The 25,193-nt window shown below is 45.8% G+C and overlaps 2 protein-coding genes across 2 annotated transcripts in view; one reads left to right on the top strand and one right to left on the bottom strand.

Annotated features, from left to right (window-relative positions):
• Positions 1 to 5,779: 5,779 nt before the first annotated feature.
• Positions 5,780 to 7,856, top strand: ubc (ubiquitin C). Its single transcript, XM_030085323.1, has 2 exons — positions 5,780 to 5,843; positions 6,692 to 7,856. Exon 2 carries the CDS (start codon positions 6,699 to 6,701, stop codon positions 7,614 to 7,616), a length of 918 nt encoding a protein of 305 aa, XP_029941183.1. The 5' UTR covers positions 5,780 to 5,843; positions 6,692 to 6,698; the 3' UTR covers positions 7,617 to 7,856.
• Positions 7,857 to 8,819: 963 nt separating this feature from the next.
• slc4a5b (solute carrier family 4 member 5b) overlaps positions 8,820 to 25,193 on the bottom strand; it is a 29,173-nt gene continuing 12,799 nt past the window's right edge. Inside the window, exons 13-27 of the mRNA XM_030085278.1 lie at positions 25,017 to 25,150; positions 24,241 to 24,421; positions 23,822 to 23,912; positions 23,472 to 23,530; positions 20,733 to 20,924; positions 18,663 to 18,776; positions 18,217 to 18,330; positions 17,552 to 17,713; positions 16,590 to 16,768; positions 16,423 to 16,495; positions 16,275 to 16,343; positions 15,977 to 16,150; positions 13,386 to 13,550; positions 11,452 to 11,587; positions 8,820 to 10,050 (exon numbers count right to left, since the gene is read on the bottom strand). Of these exons, the coding sequence (XP_029941138.1) occupies positions 10,049 to 10,050; positions 11,452 to 11,587; positions 13,386 to 13,550; positions 15,977 to 16,150; positions 16,275 to 16,343; positions 16,423 to 16,495; positions 16,590 to 16,768; positions 17,552 to 17,713; positions 18,217 to 18,330; positions 18,663 to 18,776; positions 20,733 to 20,924; positions 23,472 to 23,530; positions 23,822 to 23,912; positions 24,241 to 24,421; positions 25,017 to 25,150 (1,845 nt within the window). The 3' untranslated portion in view covers positions 8,820 to 10,048. The remainder of the gene's footprint in view (positions 10,051 to 11,451; positions 11,588 to 13,385; positions 13,551 to 15,976; positions 16,151 to 16,274; positions 16,344 to 16,422; positions 16,496 to 16,589; positions 16,769 to 17,551; positions 17,714 to 18,216; positions 18,331 to 18,662; positions 18,777 to 20,732; positions 20,925 to 23,471; positions 23,531 to 23,821; positions 23,913 to 24,240; positions 24,422 to 25,016; positions 25,151 to 25,193) is intronic.

Here is a 25,193-nt window from a genome sequence, read left to right as displayed (position 1 = left end):
ATCTGGTTCCTTTCACGGGTTTTTTTCAGTGTTCCACTGTTCTGTCACTGGCTGCTGCAACTGAAAACAGTTTGCTGGTTCGCTAGCGTTAGCATTAGCATTCAGTAAACTGTCAGCGCTGTGTGGATCAGTCCTGTGACAGATTCAGTCATTAAATTCAGCTCAAACTTCGTGGGAGGAAGATGCTCCATAATCTGAATGTAAACTGGAGATAAAAAGATTTAAGACAAGGAGAAGAAGCAGCAACAGAAGATTAGAGATAAACTCCCAACATGAAGATAAGCTAGCTGCTATCTGAGGCTGCTAATGCTGATGGTTCCTGCGATGGACACAGGGTGGCGCTAACGCAGTGAAACATCTTTCATGTTGCTGTTAGGACTGAGTCCGTTCAACTGGAGTGCTGTGAAATCGTAACAAAGCTGGAAATGCTAACGCTAACAGTTGATTCAGCAGCTCTGCAGTGTTACGCAGTCGAACCGGTTAGCCGTGAAAAGAGCAGCGTTATTTTTAATGTTCTAGAGAAGAGAAGCATAGCAAGCTCAATGGTTTTAATTTTTATTTTTTTAATTTTAGTTCAGACCGGTAAGATAGTGCCATAATAATCTTTAATTATACCTTTTAAAGTTTTCTGATTAAAAAAAAAAAAAAAGTAGTTTTTTTTGTGGTGCACAGTATCTGGAATGAAAAAAAAACTATATTTTCATGAAAGTAAACAAATACTACAGAAAATAACTACAGTCTCAACATGAGGAGAATTATAATGAAACTTTCTGTGCAAAATACAGTGAAATATCAAAGAATTTCTAAAGTTAGGCCTGTTTTTACAAACCCATGGCTTTGCGGCTAACGCTAGTTTGCTAGCAGTCAGGTAGCTAGCCTTCATGGCAGCCTTTCTTCAGAAGCTTCTCTTCAGAAGTTGTTTTGATTGTTTGGTGGACCAGATTGGAGCCTCACGCAGGCCGGTTTTGGCCCACAGGCCTGATGTTTGACACCCCTGCTTTAGTTTGTGTGTCTCTTCCGGTAAGTCTGTTTTTTAAAAAAAAAAAAACGTGTCTTTGACATGTTTGGAGGACGTCCGTCCGTCTTCGTCAGAAACGTGACCGGACGTCAGCACAGCGATGAAACGTCAAAGGAATGTTTGAAAACCCTACAAGGTCATTTTCAAGATCAAGTACTAAAAACAGTCGTGGTGTTTGTGTTTCTTTTTTTTTTATCTTTTATTTTTTAACATTTAAATTTTTTTAGCATTTGAGTCATGATGGTTCGATACAAGCTAATGCTAACTAGAAGAAAAGATCTGACTTCTACCGCTTCTACTTCTTCTGGTACTTCTTTCTCTACTTCTTCTCCTTCCTCCTCTACTTTTTCTTCTTTCTCTTCTTTTACTTCTACTTTTTTCTACTACCTTTTCTTCTTCTACTACTGTGTTTTCTTCTACATCTCTCTTTGTCTACTTCATCTCCTACTCGTCTTTCTTGCACTTTTTCTTCTTCTACTTCATTTTTTTCTACTACTTATTCTTCAGCTGCTCCTTCTATCTCTTCTTCTTCTCCTAATTCTTCTCCTCCAACTCCTTCTTCTTGTTCTTCTTCTCCTCCTACTCCTTCTTCTTCTCCTACTTCTTCTTCTACTCCTTGTTCTTCTTCTCCTCCTACTCCTTCTTCTCCTTCTTCTTCTTCTTCTTCTTCTTCGTCTTCTTCGTCTCCTACTCCTTGTTCTTCTTGTTGTTCTTCTTCTCCTACTTCTTCTTCTACTCCTCCTTCTCCTTCTTCTCTTACTTCTTCTCCTCCTACTTCTTCTTCTCCTCCTCCTCCTGCCCCCCCCAGCTGCCTGCTCTGTCCTCCAGTCTTTCGGTCCTCCAGCCGCTCCTCTCCTGGCTGTAGTCGTTCTCCAGCTGGTGTTTGAACTTAGTAGCCGATGTTTTCCTTCCTGACAGCAGTCAGTCCAGTCCTCCCGTCCCCGCCCGTCCCCCTCCCGTCCTCCGCCCGTCCCCCTCCCGTCCTCCGCCCGTCCACGCCCGGACCGTTCGAACGCCACCTCTCCCGCGGTCCGGGCGGAGGACGGTTCCGGAGGCGGGGCGCCCCCTAGCGCCTCGCCGCAGACGCGGCGGTCGCGATGTAAAAAGCGTAGCCGTAGTTCAACTTTGATGGGTCTTGGATTGGAAGCGCCGTCGAGCCGCCAGATGACGTATTTATTTTGATGTACTGTACATGTGACGTTTTATGCAGATTGATTAATGTACATTTTCATTCCGAGATGACAAATGTTGACAGTTTCCCTAAATAAATAGTAAAACGTCAATAAAAAAAAGGACAAAAATGAGATTTCTAAACTCGCCTGTGTTGTCCAATCATTTTCTGTGTGTGTTTGTGTTTGAAATTATTCAAATGAGCTCCACATCCACTGAAACAACCTGAAATGAACAAACTATTCAATTTAGTGTGGAATACCGTCTTTAAGCTGAAGTCAGAGTTGCTGAATTTAATGAACTTTCCTCAATTTAACTGATATTTCCTTCAACTTAAAAAAAATAATTCAATCGACTTAATTTAAATAATTAGAATTAAATGAATTTCAGTCAATGTTATCGATTGTACTGAATTAGATTATTCTAAATTACCTTGATGTAACTTCTGTGGTTCATTTTAATTGATACCGAGGCCTTGTTTCAAATGAAAACACTGTTTCTGCGTTTTCGCTTTAGAACAGTTTCCATGGTAACGTTTTGAAAACGATGTCTGTTTACACTGAAACGGCAGAAACACTGAAAATCCAAAAGTGATGTAGTGAGCATGACAGACCACGAGTTCCCTCCAGAAGGACCAGGACCAGGAGGATCTGGACCAGGACCAGGACCAGGTCCAGGAGGAGTGTTTACAGAAAGTCCCGTTTCTGTCCGTCTCCATGACGATGGAGTCGAAGTGATTTGAAGAAGTTGTGTTTTCAGTGTGTCCAGCGAAGCGTCGTCCCTGATGGACGTGAACTGGACTCACGTCCTCTGCTGAGGAGCGGCTTCCTGAAACATCCCATAATATCCTCTTTTAGAGGCCCTCTGGGTTTCTCCATTGATTCCCTGATACCGCGGGACAGATTTACCCCGGTGGTGGGGCAGTAAATCCTGCCTCTGGTCTTCCTGTTGCTGATGGAGGAGGATCCTCCACCCCCCGCTGCCCCCCCCCCCCCGCTGGCCCCCCCACCGTGCTCCATTCAGCTTCAACCAGCAGCTTAATGAGACTCAGCAGGAGGAAACCAGAAGATTCCAGCAGGAGCCTAATGAAGCCGGAGGCGGAGGATTCATCCCCATCTGTGGAGATCCTCCATCCTCCAGAGCAGCACCTCTTCCAGAGCAGCTCCTCCACCCTCCAGAGCAGCTCCTCCACCCTCCAGAGCAGCACCTCCACCCTCCAGAGCAGCACCTCCATCCTCCAGAGCAGCACCTCCACCCTCCACAGCAGCACCTCCACCCTCCAGAGCAGCACCTCCACCCTCCAGAGCAGCTCCTCCACCCTCCAGAGCAGCACCTCCATCCTCCAGAGCAGCACCTCCACCCTCCAGAGCAGCACCTCCACCCTCCAGAGCAGCACCTCCATCCTCCAGAGCAGCACCTCCACCCTCCAGAGCAGCTCCTCCACCCTCCAGAGCAGCACCTCCATCCTCCAGAGCAGCACCTCTTCCAGAGCAGTACCTCCACCCTCCAGAGCAGCTCCTCCACCCTCCAGAGCAGCACCTCCATCCTCCAGAGCAGCACCTCTTCCAGAGCAGTACCTCCACCCTCCAGAGCAGCTCCTCCACCCTCTCCTCCACCCTCCAGAGCAGCACCTCCATCCTCCAGAGCAGCACCTCCACCCTCCAGAGCAGCACCTCCACCCTCCAGAGCAGCACCTCCATCCTCCAGAGCAGCACCTCTTCCAGAGCAGCACCTCCACCCTCCAGAGCAGCACCTCCACCCTCTCCTCCATCCTCCAGAGCAGCTCCTCCATGTGAGCCCCCCTGCGGAGGCCACGCCCCCTGACAGCAGCCAGATGATTCAGTGAGATGAAATCAGAGTTTTCAGATTTCTGTTCCATACAGAGGAAAAGAGACTTTTAAAAACTTTTAGCATTAATTTTCCTCAAGAATGATCTCTGCCTTTTCTTTCTTTTTTTGCATATTTAAGCTAATTTTGCCTAATTTAATTCAGTATTTATTGGACCTTAAATTAAATAAATTCCCATCTCTGTGAAATAATTGTCTTAAATTAATTTAAGTTAACTGATTTCAAAGGACCTGAATTAATTTGAATGAATAAACTATTTCATCATCAGTAAGATTGTATTTATCTAAAATCAAATTCAATTAAATTAATTGCTTCTTACCTAAAACACTTTGATCCAAATTTATGAAAACACAAACTCACTGAATTCAAATGAACTTGATTTGTAATGATTTGCCTTCTATTGATCATCTGAAGCTCATAACTTGGTCATTTTTAAGTTACTTTCTACAATATAAACTGTCATTTTTATGACTTCTATAAAAATGATTTGCATCATTTTTATGTGATTTACTTTAGTTTATCCAAGAACTTTGAATTCAAATTGCATTTATAATTCAATGTTTAATTGCATTTTGCTTATATTCAGAACTTTGAAAACACTTTGAAGCTGTTCTTCAGTCACATGGTTTCTCTTTGCAGCCTTTCAGTGAGTCTGTGCCCATTTTTTAAAATCTTTTTCTGCTTTTTGTTTGATAATTTCCCAGGTGTGTTTTTGATTTGAGTCCTTCTTCATCTGACAGGCTTTCTCCATCATGTATTTAGTGTCTGTTAATGTTGCTGCAGTCGGTTGTGCTGTTCTTTAATGAACTCTGCTCCCTTCTCCCTGAGTGTTAATGTGTGTTGCTGTTCCGGCGCCAAATGAAGGCTGGCTTCAGAAATTACTTTGTTTTCTCTCTTCTTCTTTTTTTTTTTGAGGGGGTTGGGGGAGAGGGGGGGGGGGGGGGGGGGCTTATTGAAGCCCACTGAGCTGCAGGAGGATGGAAATGTCTCTGTGATGATCTGAAATCAAAAAGCAATTAGAAAGACGAAACACTCGACAGACTCGTCAGTGTGAAGTGAGAAATGTGCAGCGTGTCGTTAGTTTCAAGCTGCTGGGCTCTGAAACGGGGAGCTTTCCTCCTGTTTGAAGGATGGAGCTTCAGACAGCTTCAAACTGCTGCCATGTTCACAATCAGTCAAACAACACATCATCAGGAAAACTGGATTTCTATAATGTCATGCTTGAGACCATCTGTGAGACTTTATTTCTTCACTGGCATCTATCTATCTATCTATCTATCTATCTATCTATCTATCTATCTATCTATCTATCTATCTATCTATCTATCTACGATAATAATGTATTATTAATATTATTATTATTATTATTATTATTATTATTATTATTATTATTATTATTATTATTTATTAATTCGTTTTTTTTAAACCTTGGTCATCTCACTAGAGATTTTGACTTATTTTTAATTAATATTAATTAATTTTTGTATATATGATTTCTCAAATTTCATTTATGTTCATCTTAAAGATGCATAGCAAAGGTAATAGAAATACAGTATTTAATTCAAAAAATACTGGCCACTAGTAAAGAAAGATCATTACAGCAACTTTTTAGACTTTTCAAAACTCTGGAGAGCTTCTGTTTGTGTGTTTAACGGAGGCTTTGGCAGGGACTATTTGTTCTGGTGTCCCGGCGGAAGGATACACCGGTGGCAGGGTATAAATACGGTTCCGCCGCGCCGTGAATATCAGACGCTGCTGTAGACTACCAGAAGGAGACGTGACTCTTGAAGCCGGAAGCTATTTGTTTGTGAGTAATTCTGTGTTTTTATGACTTTTTAACATCACATTTCGTCACATTTCACACCTTCTCAGCGGTACGAACCACTGACGGTTTAATTCAGTGGTTGTTGGCGCGTGAATCTGAAACTGCGTCGTCTGGTTCGGTAGCTGACCAGGCTAACTGGGCCCCGCGGCTAGCTAGGAAGGAAAACGCCGACAGACAGGTTTGTTGGCGGAATAACGTTTTCCACTCTTCACGGGTGTCACGATTAAACTGTTTTCTGTCCACGTCGCGTTTGGTGACCTCGAGAGCACCGTGCGTGTTGTCCGGTTAGCGGCTTTATTCAAGCGTCAATAAACGGCCCGGTGTTTTCTCGCGGCTTCCTGGTTATTTTAGCAACGTTAGCTTGTTAGCTTCGCCAACTTCGGTCGCTTAATGCAAGTAATCTACTGATTTACTTCCGCGTTGATGAATTAACTTCACGTACATCGACGTGTTCGTACCAGAAAACCGCAGAACACGTTTTTTAATAGTTCAGAAGCTTCCAGCACAAAGTGGCGGGCCTGACCCAGTTAACAGGAAGCTAACTTAAGCTAGTGATGCTAATCAGTGACGTCATGCGAATGAATCCTTGATAACAAGTTTATTGAAAAGACAAATTAGATTGATCAATACGGAAGTAGTGGACCAAGCGGTTGATGTTCATCCCACAACCTCTGGAGAACTGAATTGTCTAAAGGAATTCTGACCAGTTTGTGGAATTCTGACTCGGTAAATGAGTTAAATGGAATAAGAACTGCACTGTCATGATGTGGTTTCTTCAGGTATTTAAGTTTGATTTAATTTTTATTCATTTAATTATTTTTGTGTTTCAGCATCAAGATGCAGATCTTTGTGAAGACCCTCACTGGAAAGACCATCACTTTGGAGGTGGAGCCCAGCGACACCATCGAGAATGTTAAAGCTAAGATCCAGGACAAGGAGGGGATTCCTCCAGACCAGCAGAGGCTGATCTTCGCTGGGAAGCAGCTTGAAGACGGCCGCACTCTCTCTGATTACAACATCCAGAAGGAGTCCACCCTCCACCTGGTGCTGCGCCTGAGGGGAGGCATGCAGATCTTCGTGAAGACCCTCACTGGAAAGACCATCACCCTGGAGGTGGAGCCCAGCGACACCATCGAGAATGTCAAGGCTAAGATCCAAGACAAGGAGGGGATTCCTCCTGACCAGCAGAGGCTGATCTTTGCGGGTAAGCAGCTGGAAGACGGCCGCACTCTGTCCGACTACAACATCCAGAAAGAGTCCACCCTCCACCTGGTGCTGCGTCTGAGGGGAGGGATGCAGATCTTCGTCAAAACGTTGACCGGGAAGACCATCACCCTGGAGGTGGAGCCCAGCGACACCATCGAGAACGTCAAGGCTAAGATCCAGGACAAGGAAGGCATCCCCCCTGACCAGCAGCGTCTCATCTTCGCTGGGAAGCAGCTTGAAGACGGCCGCACTCTGTCCGACTACAACATCCAGAAGGAGTCCACCCTCCACCTGGTGCTGCGCCTGAGGGGAGGCATGCAGATCTTCGTGAAGACCCTCACCGGGAAGACCATCACCCTGGAGGTGGAGCCCAGCGACACCATCGAGAACGTCAAGGCTAAGATCCAGGACAAGGAGGGGATTCCTCCTGACCAGCAGCGTCTCATCTTCGCCGGGAAGCAGCTGGAGGACGGCCGCACTCTGTCCGACTACAACATCCAGAAGGAGTCCACCCTCCACCTGGTGCTGCGGCTCCGAGGAGGAAACTGACCTGCAGGCCCGCCTCTCACTGAGCCATCCAAGATGATTCCAGTGAAGTTTTCCGCATTCCAGAGTTTTGCTTTTGCTCTTGTTCCAGTAGTTCTGCTCTGCAGCTCATGTTTGAGATCAGATGCTTCAAAATGTTCATGATGCTGAAACCCGAGTGGTTGAAATGTTTCCTGGATCCTGCTGCGGTTCTTTGGTTTTACTGTGATGCTTAAAGCAAATAAAGATATCTTCAGTCACCAAAATGTTTCCTTTCTGAGCTCAATATTTCATTTTCAGGTTTAATCTACACAAACCTGTACAAGTTTAATGAGTTTAAATGTGAGGAGAGATTCTAAAACCCATGACATGTTAAAATCTTGACTTTAGGGGGGAAAAACAAACTAATTTTCAGGTGGCTTCAGTTTAGTATTGAAACGCATCATGTGAGAGTTGATAAAGACAATTATAAAAGTTACTGAGCTTTTTCAGGAAGAAGTCGCAAATTCAAAGAAATGACAAAAAAGTGACTAAATAGTTTTATTCCTTTTTTTTCATGGATTTACATCCATCATTTACATTGTGTGGATCTTCCACTAACACGTCTTAAATGCACAGAAATAAAGCAGAAAACCTCCGGATGGAAGCAGGTCAGAGGACTTGGTCTCTTTTGGTTGTTTCTTTCTGCTCTCGGCATCACGAGGGATTTATTTTTACAGCAGACTCAATAACTACAATTAAATTTCACTAGCAAGCACTTTTCTTCTTAAAATGGTAGTTTATGACTTTAATCTCAGTTCACGTTTATTTTTCACAGCAGCAATCACACTCCAGGAAAAACAGTTCAGAGAAACATGAGAATGAAAAACAAAAACAAATTTCAAAAAATGTAGATTTTGACATCAGTCTCAAGATTTGTTTGTATTTATGTGATTTATTTCCTCAGGAAAAAAATGTGACTTAAAATTCAGTGAAAAAATACACGGGGGAAAATGACAGAGAAAAAGGGAATTAGTTCAGGCAATATATTTGTAATTTCTTTGAGAAGAGTGGAAATTCCCAGAAGTGTACATTTAAAGAAACAATTATTTTTCATTCCAAAAAAAAAAAAAATTTCTGAAAAAATAATTTCTCATTACCTGTAAATTTATATATCTGTAACACTAAAAAAAAAAAAAAACATTTTGAAGAAAAACCTGTAAATTCAGAGGACAGAAATGTAAAAATAAATTCAGATGAACTCAACAGTATATCTGGGAAATAAATTAATGAAACTCAGGAATGTTTCAAGTTTATCCATTCGTTTTCTTTGTGAATTCTAAGATGAAAAAAAAAAAAAAAAAACATTTTCCCCACTTTTATGTACCGGATCTGACAGTAGTGGTGGTGTGTGTGTGTGTGTGTGTGTGTGTGTGTGTGTGTGTGTGTGTGTGTGTGTGTGTGTGTGTGTTACAGGATGGTTTCAGCACAGGAGTCTTCAAAGTGGGCTCTCAGTTTTCTGTACTGGTGTCTGTGTGGGTGTGGAGGGCTTGTGGGGCTGGGGGGCCGCCGCTGCTGCTGCTGCTGCTGCTGCTGCTGGTGGAGGGGGAGGTGGAGGAGGTGGTGTTGCTGCTCCTCGCAGTCGGACTCCAGCCGGATGCTGACCTGGGCGGGCCGCTGGGGGATGAGGGGGTCCGTGGAGGCCAGGCTGGTCTGGGAGTGGGCTGGTGAGGGGGGGCAGGAGATCTTCAGGTGCAGGGTGATGCTGGAACAGTGGTGGGGGAGGGGGGAGGGGGGAGGGGGGACACCCTTCAACAAGACTTTCCAGACCTCAACCTGCTTCTGGAGGACGTGACTCCGGCGTCACTTTGAAACCAAACAGCTTCAGATCAGCGGCGGACGTTAATCCGACGATTCAGCCAATCAGAGACAAAAGAAACAACCAAGCCGAGCGGTGTGGGCAGACACTGCAGAACCAGGGTTTTAGGATTATTTCATACCAGTGTCAGACGTGTCATGAGCAGCAGCTAAAAGCTAACTCACTGCTGCTGTAGCTGACTGAAGCATCATGGGAAGAGTGGAAACCTTGAACCCGACAGTGCCTCTGACCTGCTGCCTGCTGGTTTTTCTGCATATTCAGATGTTTGTTTCTACAAAGAGCAGATTTTTCTCTACCGTGTCTCTACTGTACAAACAACAGAAGCGCTTCAGAAATGTTCTACAGTCACAAAGGCGTCGCTCTAACTTTACATACTGTACATATAAACACAGGCGATCCGGCGGCTGGCAGCTCAGTGTGTGTGTGTGTGTGTGTGGGGATCTATGTGTGCGTCGGCCTGAAGGTGGCGCTGTCGTCCCAGCCCGCGCTCCGCCCGGGTGTGTGCAGCAGCTCGCTGTAGGGCACGTGCAGTTTCAGCACACAGTACCTGCGGTCCAGCTCGCCGGGGTCGGACGTGACGGTGGAGTAGGGGTTGGCCTCCTGCACACACAGAAGACACGCAAACGACACGCAAACGACACGGAACAGGCGAGCCGCCGCCGCCAGAACCACAGGAGCACAGACACACACACACACACAGAGAAGGTAAGACTCGTGGCACACACTCTCATCAAAGCTCCATTTCTCTGGTTCCTGTCAGTTTTTGAAGTTTGTAAATATAAAGTGTCTGGGATTCGTGCGGCGATGGAGTTCCACAGGGTTCTGTGTTCGGGCCAAGATCTTTCTTTAACTTCTGTTGCCAGGCAGATATGTGGCATGTGTTGTTTGTTGTGGTCATGTTAAGTTGTTTGTCGTGTCATGTTTTGTTATTGTGATGTTGTTCTGCTCTGTTGGCTGTGTAGCTGTGCTGTAGCACCGTACTGGCCCGAATATAAGACGACTCTGATTATAAGACAGCCCCTATCTTTCAAATATCATTTTGTGAAAATATAAATATGTTGAAGACAATAGGGTTACTCATAAAACAACTTTTTATTGTATAATTACTCTAGGAAAACTCACAACAGAGATACTATTTCATGTGATTTAAGATCAAGAAATTTTACTGCAGTTTTAAATAAAATACTATATTCTCTCTCTCAGAATCTGAGGCTGTGACTCAGTGAATAAGCAACAAATATGAACCTCAAGGTTCAATAACTGCATTAATGATGTGAATAATTTTACAGCCATCAAATTCAAGTTCTATTCAACTATGACTGTGACGCTTCATTCGCTTTCTGGTCACCGGTACTTTGGCTCCATCTAGTGGCGCGGCTGTGTAATGACAGTCTAGTCCTCCATTATAGTACCACCCCATTTTGGAGAGAACAGTTTCTGGAAAAAATATCCTCCTATATTCGGACCAATACGGTAATTATAGCACACTTGAGTGGCAACTGAAAGCGAATTGAATTGCGAGCGGCTTACTGAGAGACATGTTTGACTTGTAGTATTCAGTTTGAATTGCTGGATTGAGTGAGCTTTGGCTTTCACTCTGAAGTTAGAGTTAGCTTAAGTGCCTATTTTAGATTCAGCTGTATTTTATTTCTGATTTTTTTTGCTGCCATGACTGAGGTTTCATCCATCACAGATAAAAAAAATGTGGATTTCCAATCTTTTGTTCTCAGTGTCTTCATTTGATGAGTCTGGCACTGTAATTCTGTAACGTCCCAGAATTCCAATTCTTCATTTGTGTTAAGATACTTTCCTAAGTGTTTAGTTTTATCAGACTCTGAAGGGTTTGAAACATTTTAAACTGAAAATAATCTGCTTCAGTAACTGTGAAAAAGAGATGTTAAACACAAGAGTCTTAATGTTTTACCAGCAAGTTACATTTTTACCAAACAGCATCAGAAAACAGAAAGAACAGCGGGAGGAGGAGGAGGGTGGCGTACTCACAGTCACGGGTTTGGTTTTGGGTTGGAGGGGAAACGTGGACGGAGTCTTCGTCAGAGTGAGGCAATAAGGCCTCCATGGGAATCCTCACCGCGGGAGGAGGAAGAGGAGGAGGAGGAGGAGAGGCGGAGCTGAGGGCCTGGCCAACATGCAGGACAGAGAAGGAGCTTAAAGGACGAGGCCGGAGCTGCTCTCACTTCCTGTTCCTGCTCGTCTCCGAGGACGGAGCGTTTTGAAACACAACGAGCGCCGGCGGCAGGAGGCGACCGTGACCTAAACATGCTAATGCTAACCATGCTCCTGCTAAACGTTCATCTGGAATGAGCCATCAAATGTGACACAAACCAGAATAACAAAAAAACGTAAATCATCCTAAAGCTAGTTAGAAAACCGGGTTAGAATTAGACTAATGCTGCAAGAAAAATCTGACTTCAAGACAAATCTTTTCCAAAAACCAAGCTTAAATCAATTCACGATAAGTTCAAATATCAGGCTCAAAACAGGTCGAGACGAGTCCGAAAACCACAATCAAACCACAATAAGATCAGCAGAAAACAAGACTAAAACTACAAAAACATTGATTGATTGAAGGCTTGATTTTGACCGTGCAGAAAAAAGACGTGAACAAAGAAAAGGAGGGAAAACGAAAGATCGAATTAAAAAGCGAGTATGAAAAAACTGTCACCATCATCTGTTTTTATGCAAGAAAAGGAGAAGGAGGAAACACTTTACTACCCCTTTACATCGCTGTCATTATCTTAATGTAAATGATGCATTCTGACTCAAACTAGACCAACACCAGGCTTAAACCCGTCTTAAACCAGAACCAGACGAGCGAAAAACCTGAAGTTTAGACCAGACTCACCACAGAGCCACGACTAATCCAAAGACTACAGCTAAGACTAGTCCAAAACCAAACCAGACTAATACCAGAACCAAGACCAGGCTCACCAAACAGCCAAAACGAGTCCAAAATCAAGCCAGGCCAAGAATTACACAAAAACTATTTTGAATTCAGTTGGAAAACCAGGATTAAACTACGTCAACACCCCTCGAAAAGCCCAACCAGCTCAAAACTAATGTCAAACCAGGTCAACACTAGTCTGGATACCAAGCCCAAACAAGACCAAGACCAGTCCTGAACCAGACCAAGGAAAAGATTAAAAACAAATGAAAAACAGGTTAAAACTGAACTAAAACAGTAGAATCAGGCTCACTGCCGCAGCAAGACTCAAAGCAAAGACTGGTCAAGAATTCTGACTCAGACTGTTTTAACATTATCACATTTAATTTGGTTCAAACTAGAGTAAGAGCAGGAAAGTTAAAAACTTGGCTTCAATTCGACCAACAAGACCCACCAAGACCCAGGTCGAAATACTGAGCTAAATTGGGTCAACACAAAAATCATTGCAAAACCAGAAAACGGACGCATGAATGAACCCGAAATCCGTCCCGAACTGAACCCATTCTGGTCCAAATATCAGCTGAAATCAGACTAAGAGTGGTCCAAACACTAAACTCAAGCTGGTCAAACTTTTCAGGAGCAGTTCGTGTCGTTCCGAAGAGCCAATTTTTTCAGATTTGAAAGCTGCTGAACATACAACTGAACGGAGTCAAGATCCAGCCAGCGAACAGCTCGAAAAGCTCCGAGCAGCGGAGGTCAGCGGACCGGAGCAGCGGCCTCGTCTTTTAACCACCGGACATTCAAACAGAACCACAGCCAACGGCAACAATCCAGCTAACGGGCGACACTGAGGACGGAGGGAGACGGACGGGAAGACCGTAGTAAGTGTTATACAGTGCCTTTTCAGCAACACTGGAACAGAGAGGAGAAACATACAGTATTAGTCAGCGAGAACGACGCCACAGACGACGTACGGACAGACCAGCGGCGGCGGCCGACCGGGGCAGGCGGAGGGATCTCCCGCTTCACTCACCTCCTCGTCGCTCTCCGGCTCGCCGGCCTTCCTCTCCTTCTTCCTCGACTTCTCGTCCTCCTTCTTCTTCTTGTCTTTGTCCGGCAGGATGTCGTCCAGCCAGGCCAGGTCGTGCTGCGAGAACATCAGGTCCAGAAGCTTCCGGACGGCCATCAGACCCAGAATCTGCGGCGCCGAGGGGAGGAGTCAAAAAACGACGTTTAGCCACTGAAGGAAACAAGTGAGGCGAGAAAGTGATCAGCTAAAGCTAAAGAAGCTAGCTTGGAAGCTAAAGAAGTTAGCCTTGAAGTTAAAAAAGTTAACTTTGAAGCTAAAGAAGTTAGCCTAGAAACTAAGATGTAAACCTTGAATCTAAAGAAGTTAGCCTTGAAGCTAACAAAGTCCTTGAAGTTAAAAAAGTTAACTTTGAAGCCAAAGAATTTAGCCTTGAAGCTAAAGAAGTTAGCCTTGCAGTTACAGAAGTTAGCTTTGAAGCTAAAGAAGTGAACCTTGATGTTAAAGAAGTTAGAATTGAAGTTAAAAAAGTTAACCTTCAATATAAAGAAGTTAGCCTTGAAGCTAAAGAAGTTAACTTTGAAGCTAAAGAAGTTAGCATGGAAGCTAAAGTAGAAAGCCTTGAAGCTAAAGAATTTAGCTTTGAAGCTGAAAAAGTTATCCTTGATGCTAAAGAAGCTAACCTTGAAGCTAAATAAGTTAGCCTTAATAGTAAATTCTATATATTATTGAAATTTGAAAAAAAAAAACTTCTTAATTTTGACTTCAAAAAAGCGCTAAGACCATTTTTAGTGAAAATTGGCAAAAAATATTTTTTTTTATTTTGACTTTAAAAAAATGGTAAGGCTACAGTAAGTCCATTTTTATTTTAAGACCTCACAAATCAGAAACCACTGCTCTACCTAGTAAACCACACACACAACATCTCACTGCAAAAGTGTTATAAGACCATCAATAAGTGACACTTGGAAAAGAAAAAAAAGACAATTTCTGCTGAATTTTGACTTCAAAAAAGTGGTAGGGCTATAGTAAGACTATTTTTAGTGAATATTGGCAAAAAATATTTTTTCTTAATTTTAAGGTTTAAAAAGTGGCAAGACCATTTTTCATGAAAATCAGCGACATTTTTTTTTTTTTAATTTTGACTTCAAAAAAGTAATAAGGCTACAGTAAGACCATTTTGAGTGAAAATTGGCAAAAAAAAATTTTTTTCTTAATTTTGACTTAAAAAAAGTGGTAAGACTGATGGCCATTCAGAAACCACTGCTCTGCCCAGTAATCCGCACACAGAACATCTCACTGCAAAAATGTTATAAGACCATCAATAAGTGACGGTGCGTTCACACCGGACGCGTTGCAAGCGTCACGGGCGTCACTGACGCCTCAAAGTTGACGCATGTAAAGTGTGGAATTCGACGCGTGTTCAAATCTACACACGACGCTTGCAACGCTCGCGACGCGCGGCAGCTCATTGGCGGGAGTGGGAGGAGCTTCTGTGTCCTGTCTTCATGTTGAAAATGGGTTAACCCTAACCCATTGGGACACTGGCCTGGCTGTATTTAATAAAGAAAGCCAGAAAACGGCGGCGTCAGGCGCCTGTGCGACGTCTCTGGGTTCATCCCATCCTGCAGCGGCGTTCGCAATTTGGCGAATTTCACCATTTGCTCCAGGAGCTGCGTGAGGATGAGGTTCAGCGGTACTCCCGCCTCTCCCGGGCCCAGTTTGACGACCTTCTGGCCCGCATCGGCGCTCAGAGTGCTCGTCTGTGATTGGATGACGCTCTGCGTTGACGCTTCCAAAGTTCAATTTTCCCAACTTCAGGCGTTGACGCCTGCAACGTGCGACGCGTGTGACGAGCGTCGCCAACGCTCGAAAAGCGCGTTAGGTCCGTTGAAGCTCGTCCATCATAGACTTTGAATGTAAAAGCAACGCCGTGACGCTGGCAACGCGTCCGGTGTGAACGCACCATGACACTTGGAAAAGAAAAAAAAAGACAATTTCTGCTGAATTTTGACTTAAATAAAGTGCTAAGGCTATAGTAAGGCCAATTATTGGTGAAAAATGAAAAAAAAAACCCAATTTTTTTTAAATTTTCAATTAAAAAGTGGTAAGGCTATAGTAAGACCATTTTTCTGTGAAAATTAAAAAAAAATTCACAATTTTACCTTCAAAAAGTGGTAAGGCGAGAAATTATTGTTGAAAAAACAAAACAAAAACTTTTTTCTCAATTTCCACTTCAAAAAGTGGTAAAACTACAGTCAGACCATTTATTAGTCAGCTAAAGAAGTTAACCTTGAAACAAAAGAAGTTAACCTTGAAGTTAAAATAGCTAGCATGAAAGCTAAAGAGGTTAGCCTAGAAGCTAAAGACGTTAATCCAGAAGCTAGAGAAGTTAGCCTTGAAGCTAAAACAGATAGAGTTAAAGAGATTCTAACTTTTAATTAAATTTTTTTAAATTGTAAAGCTAACGCATTTTGTCTAAAAGGTAAAGCAATTAGCCGCGAAGCTAAAACTATTAAAGGAACCAAACAGTTCCACATTGCCTCACACTAAAATAAAGTGCCATAAAGAGATGCGATGTTTTGAGGCGGACGGACCATGACGGGGAAGATGATGGCGAGGAAGGTGGACTTGAGGATCCAGAGGACGGCCAGACAGACGATCTGGACCAGGGTGAAGAGGTGGACCCGTCTGAGGGGGACGTGGCGCAGGAAGGAGAAGTCGGGCTGGTGTTTGGCCGGCATCAGATACAGCTTGATCCGCTCCCAGAACTGAAAGGCAAAAGAACAAACAAAAAAAAACACTTTAAAACTCTTCTATGCATTGAATTCTGGGAAATATATATTAAAATTGTGGTGAAATGTTGAAGGTGTGATCCGGATCAGGACGGCGGACCTGGATGCCGCTCAGTGACGCCACGCCCATGTAGAGGAAGACGCCATACAGGACGGGCATGGGGATAAACTGAACACAACAAACAAACAACAAATAAATAAAACAGAAACAACAAAACGATGAAGATGGAAGTGAAGGTTGAACCGACCTGCAGGACCGGAGCCAGGAAGACGGAGAGCCCGGTGAGAACGAACACCAGGATGCCCGTCAGCCTCTGCTCTCTGCACACAGTCACAGCCAGCTACAGTCAGACCGAGGGTGTGTGACACTGTGAACACACACACACACACACACACACACTCTCCACCGTCCCACCTGACTCCCAGGAACTGGGGCTGCTCCCCCGGGGCGCTCGACTCGCTCTCCATCTTCAGCGAGTCGATGTGGGCGATGGAGATGACGGTGGCGGCCACGTACCAGGGCAGGCCCATGAAGGAGCAGGCCGCCATCAGCACCCCCACCCAGAACAGGTCCAGGTGGTAGCCGCACCCCTTCTGCTCCACCCGTCAACAGCATCCGCCCGACGGAGAGGGAAGAGAGCAGCATGACCGGGACGGCTGCTGGAGGAGCACTGTTACCCTGTCTGAACACCCTCCACCCAATCCAGCTCCACCCACACACCCGCCCTCTAAACCCCTTCTATCTCCACCCCCACCAGCTCTACACCACCTCCACCCACATCCCATCAACACCATATCCAGCTCTAAACCACCTCCACCCTCTCCTCTAAGCCCCCTGTAAACCACCTCCACCCAAAACTCCCCTTTAAATTGCCTCCACCACCCTCTAAACCACCTCTACCCACACCCAGCTCTACACTCCCTCACCCACCCACCCCTCTAAGCCTCCTCCACCCACAGCCGACTCTGAACCACCTCCACCCCCCTCTGAACCACCTCCACCCCCCTCTGAACCACCTCCACCTTCTCATTTTGTGCAGAAATACGTAGCTATTCATGATTAAAAGATAACTTAATTTCTCTCATTACAGTAATCTAATTACTTCCTATTTATGTGGCTTTAAACTGAGTGAACACTCCCATGATGCTTCACTTCTAGTGAACCATCAGCTCTGCTCGGACTCAGAGTGGTTTTCTAGAAGGTTCTGTCAGGAGGGTGGCGCTATTATTTGGGCTGTTATTTTGTTTTTTAATATTTTTTTATTTATTTGTGATCGTATCGGCTTTTCTTTTTCAACTTTATTGGTTATATGTCTGTATGTTTGCCGAAAACAAACTAAATAAAAAGAGTGGGAAGAAAGGAAGGCGGCGCCGGACCTTCAGCTTGTTCTCCTTGCGGTTGACGATGACGGCGCTGATCTGCTGGTCCATGAAGATGAGGATGGTGACCAGCAGGGCGGGCACGGCGCTGGCCAGGTACCACCACCACGGGTTCTTCCCGAAGGGCATCACCAGCCAGCCGCGGTCAGGACGGGTGGGCTGCGCGCACACACACACACACACACACTGTAATGGACTGATAAATGCTGCAGATCACATCGGTGCCATATTCCTGTTAAAGGTGCAATAAGTAACGATTCACATGACACAGACGTAAAATCGGGAATGCTGCTTGTCTGGGAACCTCTGGAACCAGGAAGTACTGACGGTCTAGCCCCGCCCACCCAGGTTGTTACTCTCAGATTGAAGGAAAAAAACTTGACCAAGATGTTGTTGATGGAGGAGACAGAATGTTTAAAGGGAAGGTTTCTTCAATGACAGGTGAAAAATTATTTTTACAGTAAATTTCTTACTTATTGCACCTTTGAAGTTTTAAATAGAAAATTCCAGTGGCTTCCGAACAGAAGTCTGTGACGTACAGTGTGGAAAATACAGCAAAAATAACATTTTTACATGATTATTATATGATTAATCATCAGTCTCTTTGTCTTTCTGGAAAACAGGTCGGGAAGCAGCGGCGTGAGCGGAGAGAGAGGAAATACCTTGAACTCTGTGGGAACGATTAGTTTGGGCGTGTCTAAACCCATCAGCATGTCCAGGCCCACGAAGGACATGATGGACATGAAGATGGAAAAGTCACTGATTAGCTTCCGCAGCTAACGGCCGGCGGGGGGGGGGCGGGGCCGGCGGGGAGGCGGGGCCAACAGAGGACGTGAGAAGAAGAAACCAGAGAACAGAGAGAAGGTGCAGAGCGAGATGGAAGGAAGAGAAATGAGATGATTGGTGCTGCAGAAAAATCAACAGAGTGATTTGAACAATCACAAATCGATCAAAACCTTTTTAAAGCAATGTTACGACCACGGCGTACACACACACACACACACACACACACTACAAATACGGCAGCAGCCGTAACAAGCAATAATTACAGGGAAGAGGTGGGGGGAGGGGCGGAGGTAAGAGGTGGGGGGGCGAGGCATTCAGGGACCTTGATCTGAGTGGGGACGTGCAGTTTGGGCGTGTCCAGCTGCAGCAGGAAGTCCAGCCCACAGAAGAACAGGATGGAGATGATGATGGAGAAGTCACTGACCAGGGTACGGAGCTGGAGGGGGTGGAGGTAGGGGTGGAGGTGGGGGTTCAGGTTTGGATACAGGCAAAGGAGGCGTTAAGATTTTGTAGCTTTAACAGTACGGAGTGTGAGATTTCCAATCCAAAGTGTTCCACCGAAAATCGAATTCATACTCCACACATGTTGCTCCGCCCACTTCCAGCAGTCTCTGCTGGTACGCCTCAAATGCACCAAGCAGGAGGCTAGCTCGTAGCACGCCGCTAAAGCTCGCTAGCTCCAACCAAAGCTCAGTATCGCAGCGTTAAGTCTGATTTACGGTTCTCCGTCACGGTGATGCTGTTCCTACGCCGGCAACCCTACGCCGTCACTGAGCATATCTTGCTTCTGCGTCTAGGGAACGCCCTCCTCTGCAATATCATCGCCAAGCCGCTAGGCGGTGTCTTTGTTTCGCAATCGGCAGTCACTACAATAATGCGGCTTCTGTAGTTCCGGCTTACCTACACATAGATATCTAGACATAGTTACCGAGTAGGGATGGGACGGGATCTCGTGTCACGAGATCTCGCGAGATCGAAATGCCGCGAGATTTCTCGTCCATGCTTTGAACGATATCGAGTACCTTTACATTCAGGCAATAACCCTTTCTTTACCGGAATATTGACGGAATAATACATTACATGGCGCACAGCCATGTAAACGTGCAAAAACCCAAATATGCTCATATTCATATTTAAAAACCCGGTCGAAAGGGACATTAAATGCTGTTCCGCGCATGTTCTATGCATGTTCTTTTGAGTACACAAACTACTTGTGATACAGTTTAATTGCTACTATGTAAATAAAATTGGCAGAAACGATCGTTCAGTTCTTCTCTTTTATTGACAAACACGGTGCATTGTATCATTGAACATATTACCACGTCTTGCCGGCTCACACTCTTTATGCTGAGAGAGCCTGCAGCGGCTGCAGCACCCTTCTTCTTCTGTGGTGTCTGTGTAAGATAAGGCTGAACATGCAAACAGCACACCTAGCGGCAAGAAGTCTGGCGTCGTCTGTGCGCCGTGGTTTGAATGGGGATATCGCTGATCATGTAAACCAGGGCCGGTTCTAGGCATAGGCGAACTAGGGCGCAGTGTACGGGGGGTGGGGGGGTGGGGGGACGCCGTGGCCATACAAGGAGCACTCTGACGCTCCGTGTTCCATGTGAGCACCGCTCTGCGCCACCTCGACGCTGCATGTGAGCACCACACTGCTCGACACCCCCCCGTCTCGTCTCGTCTCGATCTTGTGGACTCAATCTTGTGAGACATCTCGTCTCGTGGATTTTGTGTCTCGTCCCACCCCTATTATCTAGATACTTACCAAACATATATCTGCATATATGACGTATCGACACCGGGCTGTCGTGGAGGAGTGGCGTGAGCGGACCATGATGAAATACTGGTGGAACTAATACGTTTTTGGACGATTAAAGCCGTTTTAGGAGCGGCGTCATTACCCATGCCCCGTCTGCTAGCCGTATACGGATGTCTGATTTTGAATCTAAATTTCTCCCGAAGCACTGTTCAGATCAGAAAAGCATTCGGGATGAGTATATTGTTCTACTTCATTCTATAAACAACGTGAAAGCGGATCAATCACAGCCCTCGACGTTGTGTCGACACGTGGTTAGGATTTTTGGAAGGTGCGCGTCAAGCCCTAGCGTGGGGGGCTGCGTCGATGGCATAAGCGCTGCGTCACCGCGACGCAGAAGCATACAAAGGCCTTCACCCTCAAATCTCTGGAAATAAACACAACCAACGACTTTCCGGTGGCTTGGTGACCGCTCCGTCCACGCCGCCTACTGTTACGGCAGTGAACTGCTTCACAGCGGCGACTCACCGCCGCCATCCACAGGCCAACAGCGGCATTACTTAAATCTCACGTACCGTTAAAGCTACAAAAAGCGGACTTGTCACGATCAGGCGTGGAGGAACCCGGGTTTCTCACCTTGGTGGGGAAATATCGGCTGAACTTGAATTTCTTGAGGGAGACCGTCATGGAGTAGGTGCCGAAGAAGAGGATGAAGGACATGAGGGCCAGGTCGGGGACGTACTTACAGGAGCTGCCCACCAGCGAGCCGCCGTACTTCACACACTCCTTCTTACTCAGCTGGCTCCAGTCCATGTCTGTCAGGTTAAACTGAGGAGGGGGGTGGAGGAGGAGGGAGGGGTGGAGGAGGAGGGAGGGGTGGAGGACAGAGCAGACAAACAGAAGAGAAGCGATAACAGAAGAAAAAACAAACACGAGAGCCGCAAACTCAGACGCCTGTGTTCATGAAACACTTCAGAGTGAAACCTGCTGGTCAACGAGTTGTAATAGATTACAGTTATACTTCTGACTGCTGGCTCTCTGTGTCCACATACTGGCTAACGATTGGTTCATTTAGATCAAGGGTCACGCTGCTAATGCTAATTCCAGCTAATTAGGAGAGATGCTAATGCTATTTCAGTTCCTCCAGAAAGCGATGTGTTAAATGATGACAGAGCCATCTCTTACTGAAGACTCAGAACAAAAGTTTTGAGTAATGCTAATGCTAATGCTAAATTGGATATGGAACAAATCTAACTGGCTTTTGTAGGAAATGTGCTCAAGACATATTCTGGCCTTTTTGAAAGCTAGTGACTTTTGAGTAGGACAAAGAACACACAGCAACGCAACATAATGCTAAGGCTAAAGAGAACAAATATCTTGGTGAGAAAAACACAGAAGTGCCAGATAATGCTAATGCTGAAACTAACAATAGGCTTTGTGAGTCGATGGATCAACCCAGCAGCATTAGATAATAAAATAATGCTAACGCTAAAGTTAACAATCAGCGTGGTGAGTAGAGTCAAGACGCATAGAGACTGACTATTATACAAAACCAAAAGCTGACAACTGGCTTGGTGTGTAGCCTATAAAGCTAGCAGGTTAGCATAAAGCTACGTTCACACCGAACGCGATTTTGCGTCAAAAAGCGCGTCAACGCGAGAAGCTGAACGCGTGTCAATTCTGAGGTCCGACGCTGAACAACGCGGGGCCAAAAGCCGCCTCCCCACCAGACGCGACGCGTCGTGTCTGGTGGGGAGGCGGGGCTCCCTGTAAAATGAAGAAGTTTTGTCCCAGAGCTCTGGGCGAGCGTAAACGGCCATTATAAAGGCCCGTCCATGCTTCACATATCCGCGTGGGTGCGCGTTGGTCCGCGTGACGTGAATCGTCATGAATTCCTGTCCGCTAGGGTCCGCGCGGACCGATCCGCGGACGTCCGCGCAGCAGCCAGAAATTGAGACCGCGTTGCGCATTGAGCGCAGGTCGCGGAAGTGTGCGCCTGCGCCAGAGCGCCATAGCGAACAAAACATGACGGTAAAAGTGAAAGTAGACGGAGCTCCAGCCTGATGGCTCCACTTAAAGACACCGAAAGAGTGAAAAACTCGTGGAAAGAGAGAGAGACTGTCTGGAGGGAGGAGGAGGTCTGCAGACAGAAGTGAAAAAGTAACTAATCGCTCCGGCGCTGCCCTGCGATTCAGAAACAGAAAAAAAGGCTAAATAAACTTTAATACTTAAAGATAATGGACTGACAATGTATGTGCTTAATTTTCTCTAAATAAACCGTAATAAAGGAGCAGATAAACAGTCTGTAGAGCCGGAAAAGCTTCTCGAGGCTGCGTGGATCACCGCGCCTGCATGAGACGCACACAGCTGAGCTCAAAATGTAGCATGGGAGAAAGCGCGTCCGCATCGGTGGTGCGCGGACCTTCCAAAGCGGACGCGGAAACGCGTACATGTGAAGCATGGACGAGCCTTAACACGCTCCTCCATGGTCGTAGTGCTTCTCTTCGGACCGGTTCCAGCTCCCTGGCCGACGTCACCATGGACACGCTCTATGATTGGTTTGCCGCAAAATCGCGACGCGCCAAAGTTCAGATTTCCCAACTTCAGCGTCGGACACAAAATCGCGACGCGTAGCGCCAACGCCCCGACGCGCCGCACAACGCGCCGTGACGCGTCGTGACGACGCGCTGCGTCCGACGCGTTGCGTCTCATCGCAGCTGGAACGCGCGTTCCCATTTGTTTTCACGTGTCTTTGACGCAAAATCGCAGACAGCACTTGGCGGTGTGAACGTAGCTTAATGCCAAAGCTAATATGAATAAATGGGGTAATACCCCCCATAGTGAAAGAGTAACAGCTGGTCTTCAGACAGCTTCAGATGAAGCTAACGCTATAGTTAGCAGTCATTTGGTGAGCATAAAGATACTTCAACTTTTGATTAAGCTAGGCTAAAGCTAACATTAATTAATGCAAATGGATGCAAAAGCTAATGTATGTTTGACAGAATTACATTATTTTTGGAATATTAAATCTCAACAAGCATAATTGTTTGTTTGTTTTGTTTTTGTTTTTTTTAATATGAAGAGGTTTTTAAAAGGCAAATAACTCCGAGCAGCAGAGACTCGAATCAGTTCCCGAAATCAAAAGCTGACAAAATGCTTTAAAGTCGGAGCGTGTGAATCGTCGTCTCCCCGCCGGGAGTCGTTTCCTCCTCTGAACTGTTTCATGAAGACGGGCCGAACCAGACGTCAAACGCCGACCACAACAAGCAAACAACTCGAGATGCTAATGCGGCCCGAGCCGCCCTCACGAGCGGGAATTAGGAGGCTCATGAAAGAGATGCTAATCTCACCCGCTCGCCGCCTCGCGCCACTTACCAGCAGAGTCATGTTATCGTCTGCGAGCGGAGCTGAAACATCCAAGCCCAGCGCAGATGCTAAAGCGGGAGAAACAGACGAAACGCTGATGAGCAGACGGCGGATGAGACGAGCCGAGTTCATGAGCAGAGACTCGGCAGTGTGTTTACCGGTCTGCGGCCACACTCACGTTTTCACACAGCATCCCAACACGAGGCAGAAACAGAAACAGTACGCAAAATTATTTTCTCACAAAATCTTTTGCTCATCTGTCGGTATCGTGCGAAGCATATTGATTTGCTCTTTACATGTTATTTAATGCGAGTCCGCATGAGCGGGACGGCGGGAAACTGAGGAGCGGGAAGACTCACCCTGGTCCGGAGCGACGCACTCACACCTGAAGGACGTGATGAAATCAGGTTTGAAGCCACGGTTGATCGGGTAATACTTAAAAGATCCCACCTGGAGTGAAAAGAAAAGAATTTTAGATGATATCTTCAAGAAAAAGAAAAAAAAACAACAACATGGAGGATTAAAAATGTTATACTGACGAGCTTTTAGCAGCAATTTTATTGCCAGATTCGTAATTCGGTCTCCTCAGCCTGGAAACTGATTGAAAATGAATGATGGATAAAACCTCTAAAGACCTCCAGCTGTGTTTTCTAATGATCCATTTCAAGCCTCTATAAGAAAGTTCACTTTCCCGCCTCATGGTTAGCTTAGCCCCCTGACTGTTAGCCTAACGCTAACGCCAGTTGTAAAGACCAGCAGGGCTGGGACGGTGGCCCACCATCTTCTTGATGGCGTCGGAGATGAAGATGAAGGAGATGAGGCTGGAGAAGCCCTCCTCGGTGAAGCGCGTCATGTACTTGATGATGTAGCTGGCGTCCGACACCACCAGCAGGAAGCACTGCAGGCAGGAGTGGAGGCCGATCCACAGGCGCAGCTCCATGTAGTCCACGTCGTTACTCCTGACACGGAGGAGGAGCGTTAGCGTTAGCCGTTAGCCTAGCTGTGAAGCGCCAGCTCAGCTCCATCAGAGCTGTCTGCTGCAGCTGGTTCATCAGTTCTTTTGTACCTGCTAGCACAGCGAGCTCAGTTCAGCCCATAAGGAAGAAGATATCATTAGCATTAGCAACATGAAGGAGCTTTTTTTTCTGTCTGAATGTTCATGGATTATCTCAGCTCTCAACATCCAGATTATAGAGCATCTTCCTCCTCAAACAACCAGATTATAGAGCATCTTCCTTCACTAACAGATGCTAATGCTAACACTACAACAATCAATCCATTATTAACCATTAAATGCTTTAAATGTTACTTTTAAGTCACATCCTGTGTACAGCAGCTCAATACATTTTAAGCTAGTGATTAACGACTGTAATCAAATCACTTTGATTAACTTACAGTGGCTTCTAAATATCAAGAAGAGAGATGGAGTAGGAGGGTTTTTGAAAAGCAAAGTTATGTTTTCAGTGACTTCAAGCGCTGCCACCGTGGTAAACAGACTCGCCGTGGTGTTAACGGGGCCTTGGGGTCTGAACGGGGACTTGGGGTGTGTCTTACTTGCTAAAGTCGTAAAGCAGTTTTTCAAAGATGAGGATGGGTCCGGTGGAGCTGAGGATGATGAGCGGCTGTCCGCCGAACACGCAGAAGACCGTTCCTGCCAGAGCCGTGCCGAGGAAGCTCTCCATCACTCCCTGTCGGGGGTCAAACAGAGCGGAGTCAGACCACCTGCAGAGC

This window comes from Salarias fasciatus (genome assembly GCF_902148845.1).
Source record: "Salarias fasciatus chromosome 7 unlocalized genomic scaffold, fSalaFa1.1 super_scaffold_4, whole genome shotgun sequence".
NCBI classification, from domain to species: domain Eukaryota; kingdom Metazoa; phylum Chordata; class Actinopteri; order Blenniiformes; family Blenniidae; genus Salarias; species Salarias fasciatus.
This window is presented reverse-complemented; position numbering and strand designations above follow the sequence as displayed.

What these genes read in the sequence shown, in the direction of transcription:
- ubc (XM_030085323.1), top strand. Translation starts at nt 6,699, where the DNA reads ATGCAGATCTTTGTGAAGACCCTCACTGGAAAGACCATCACTTTGGAG.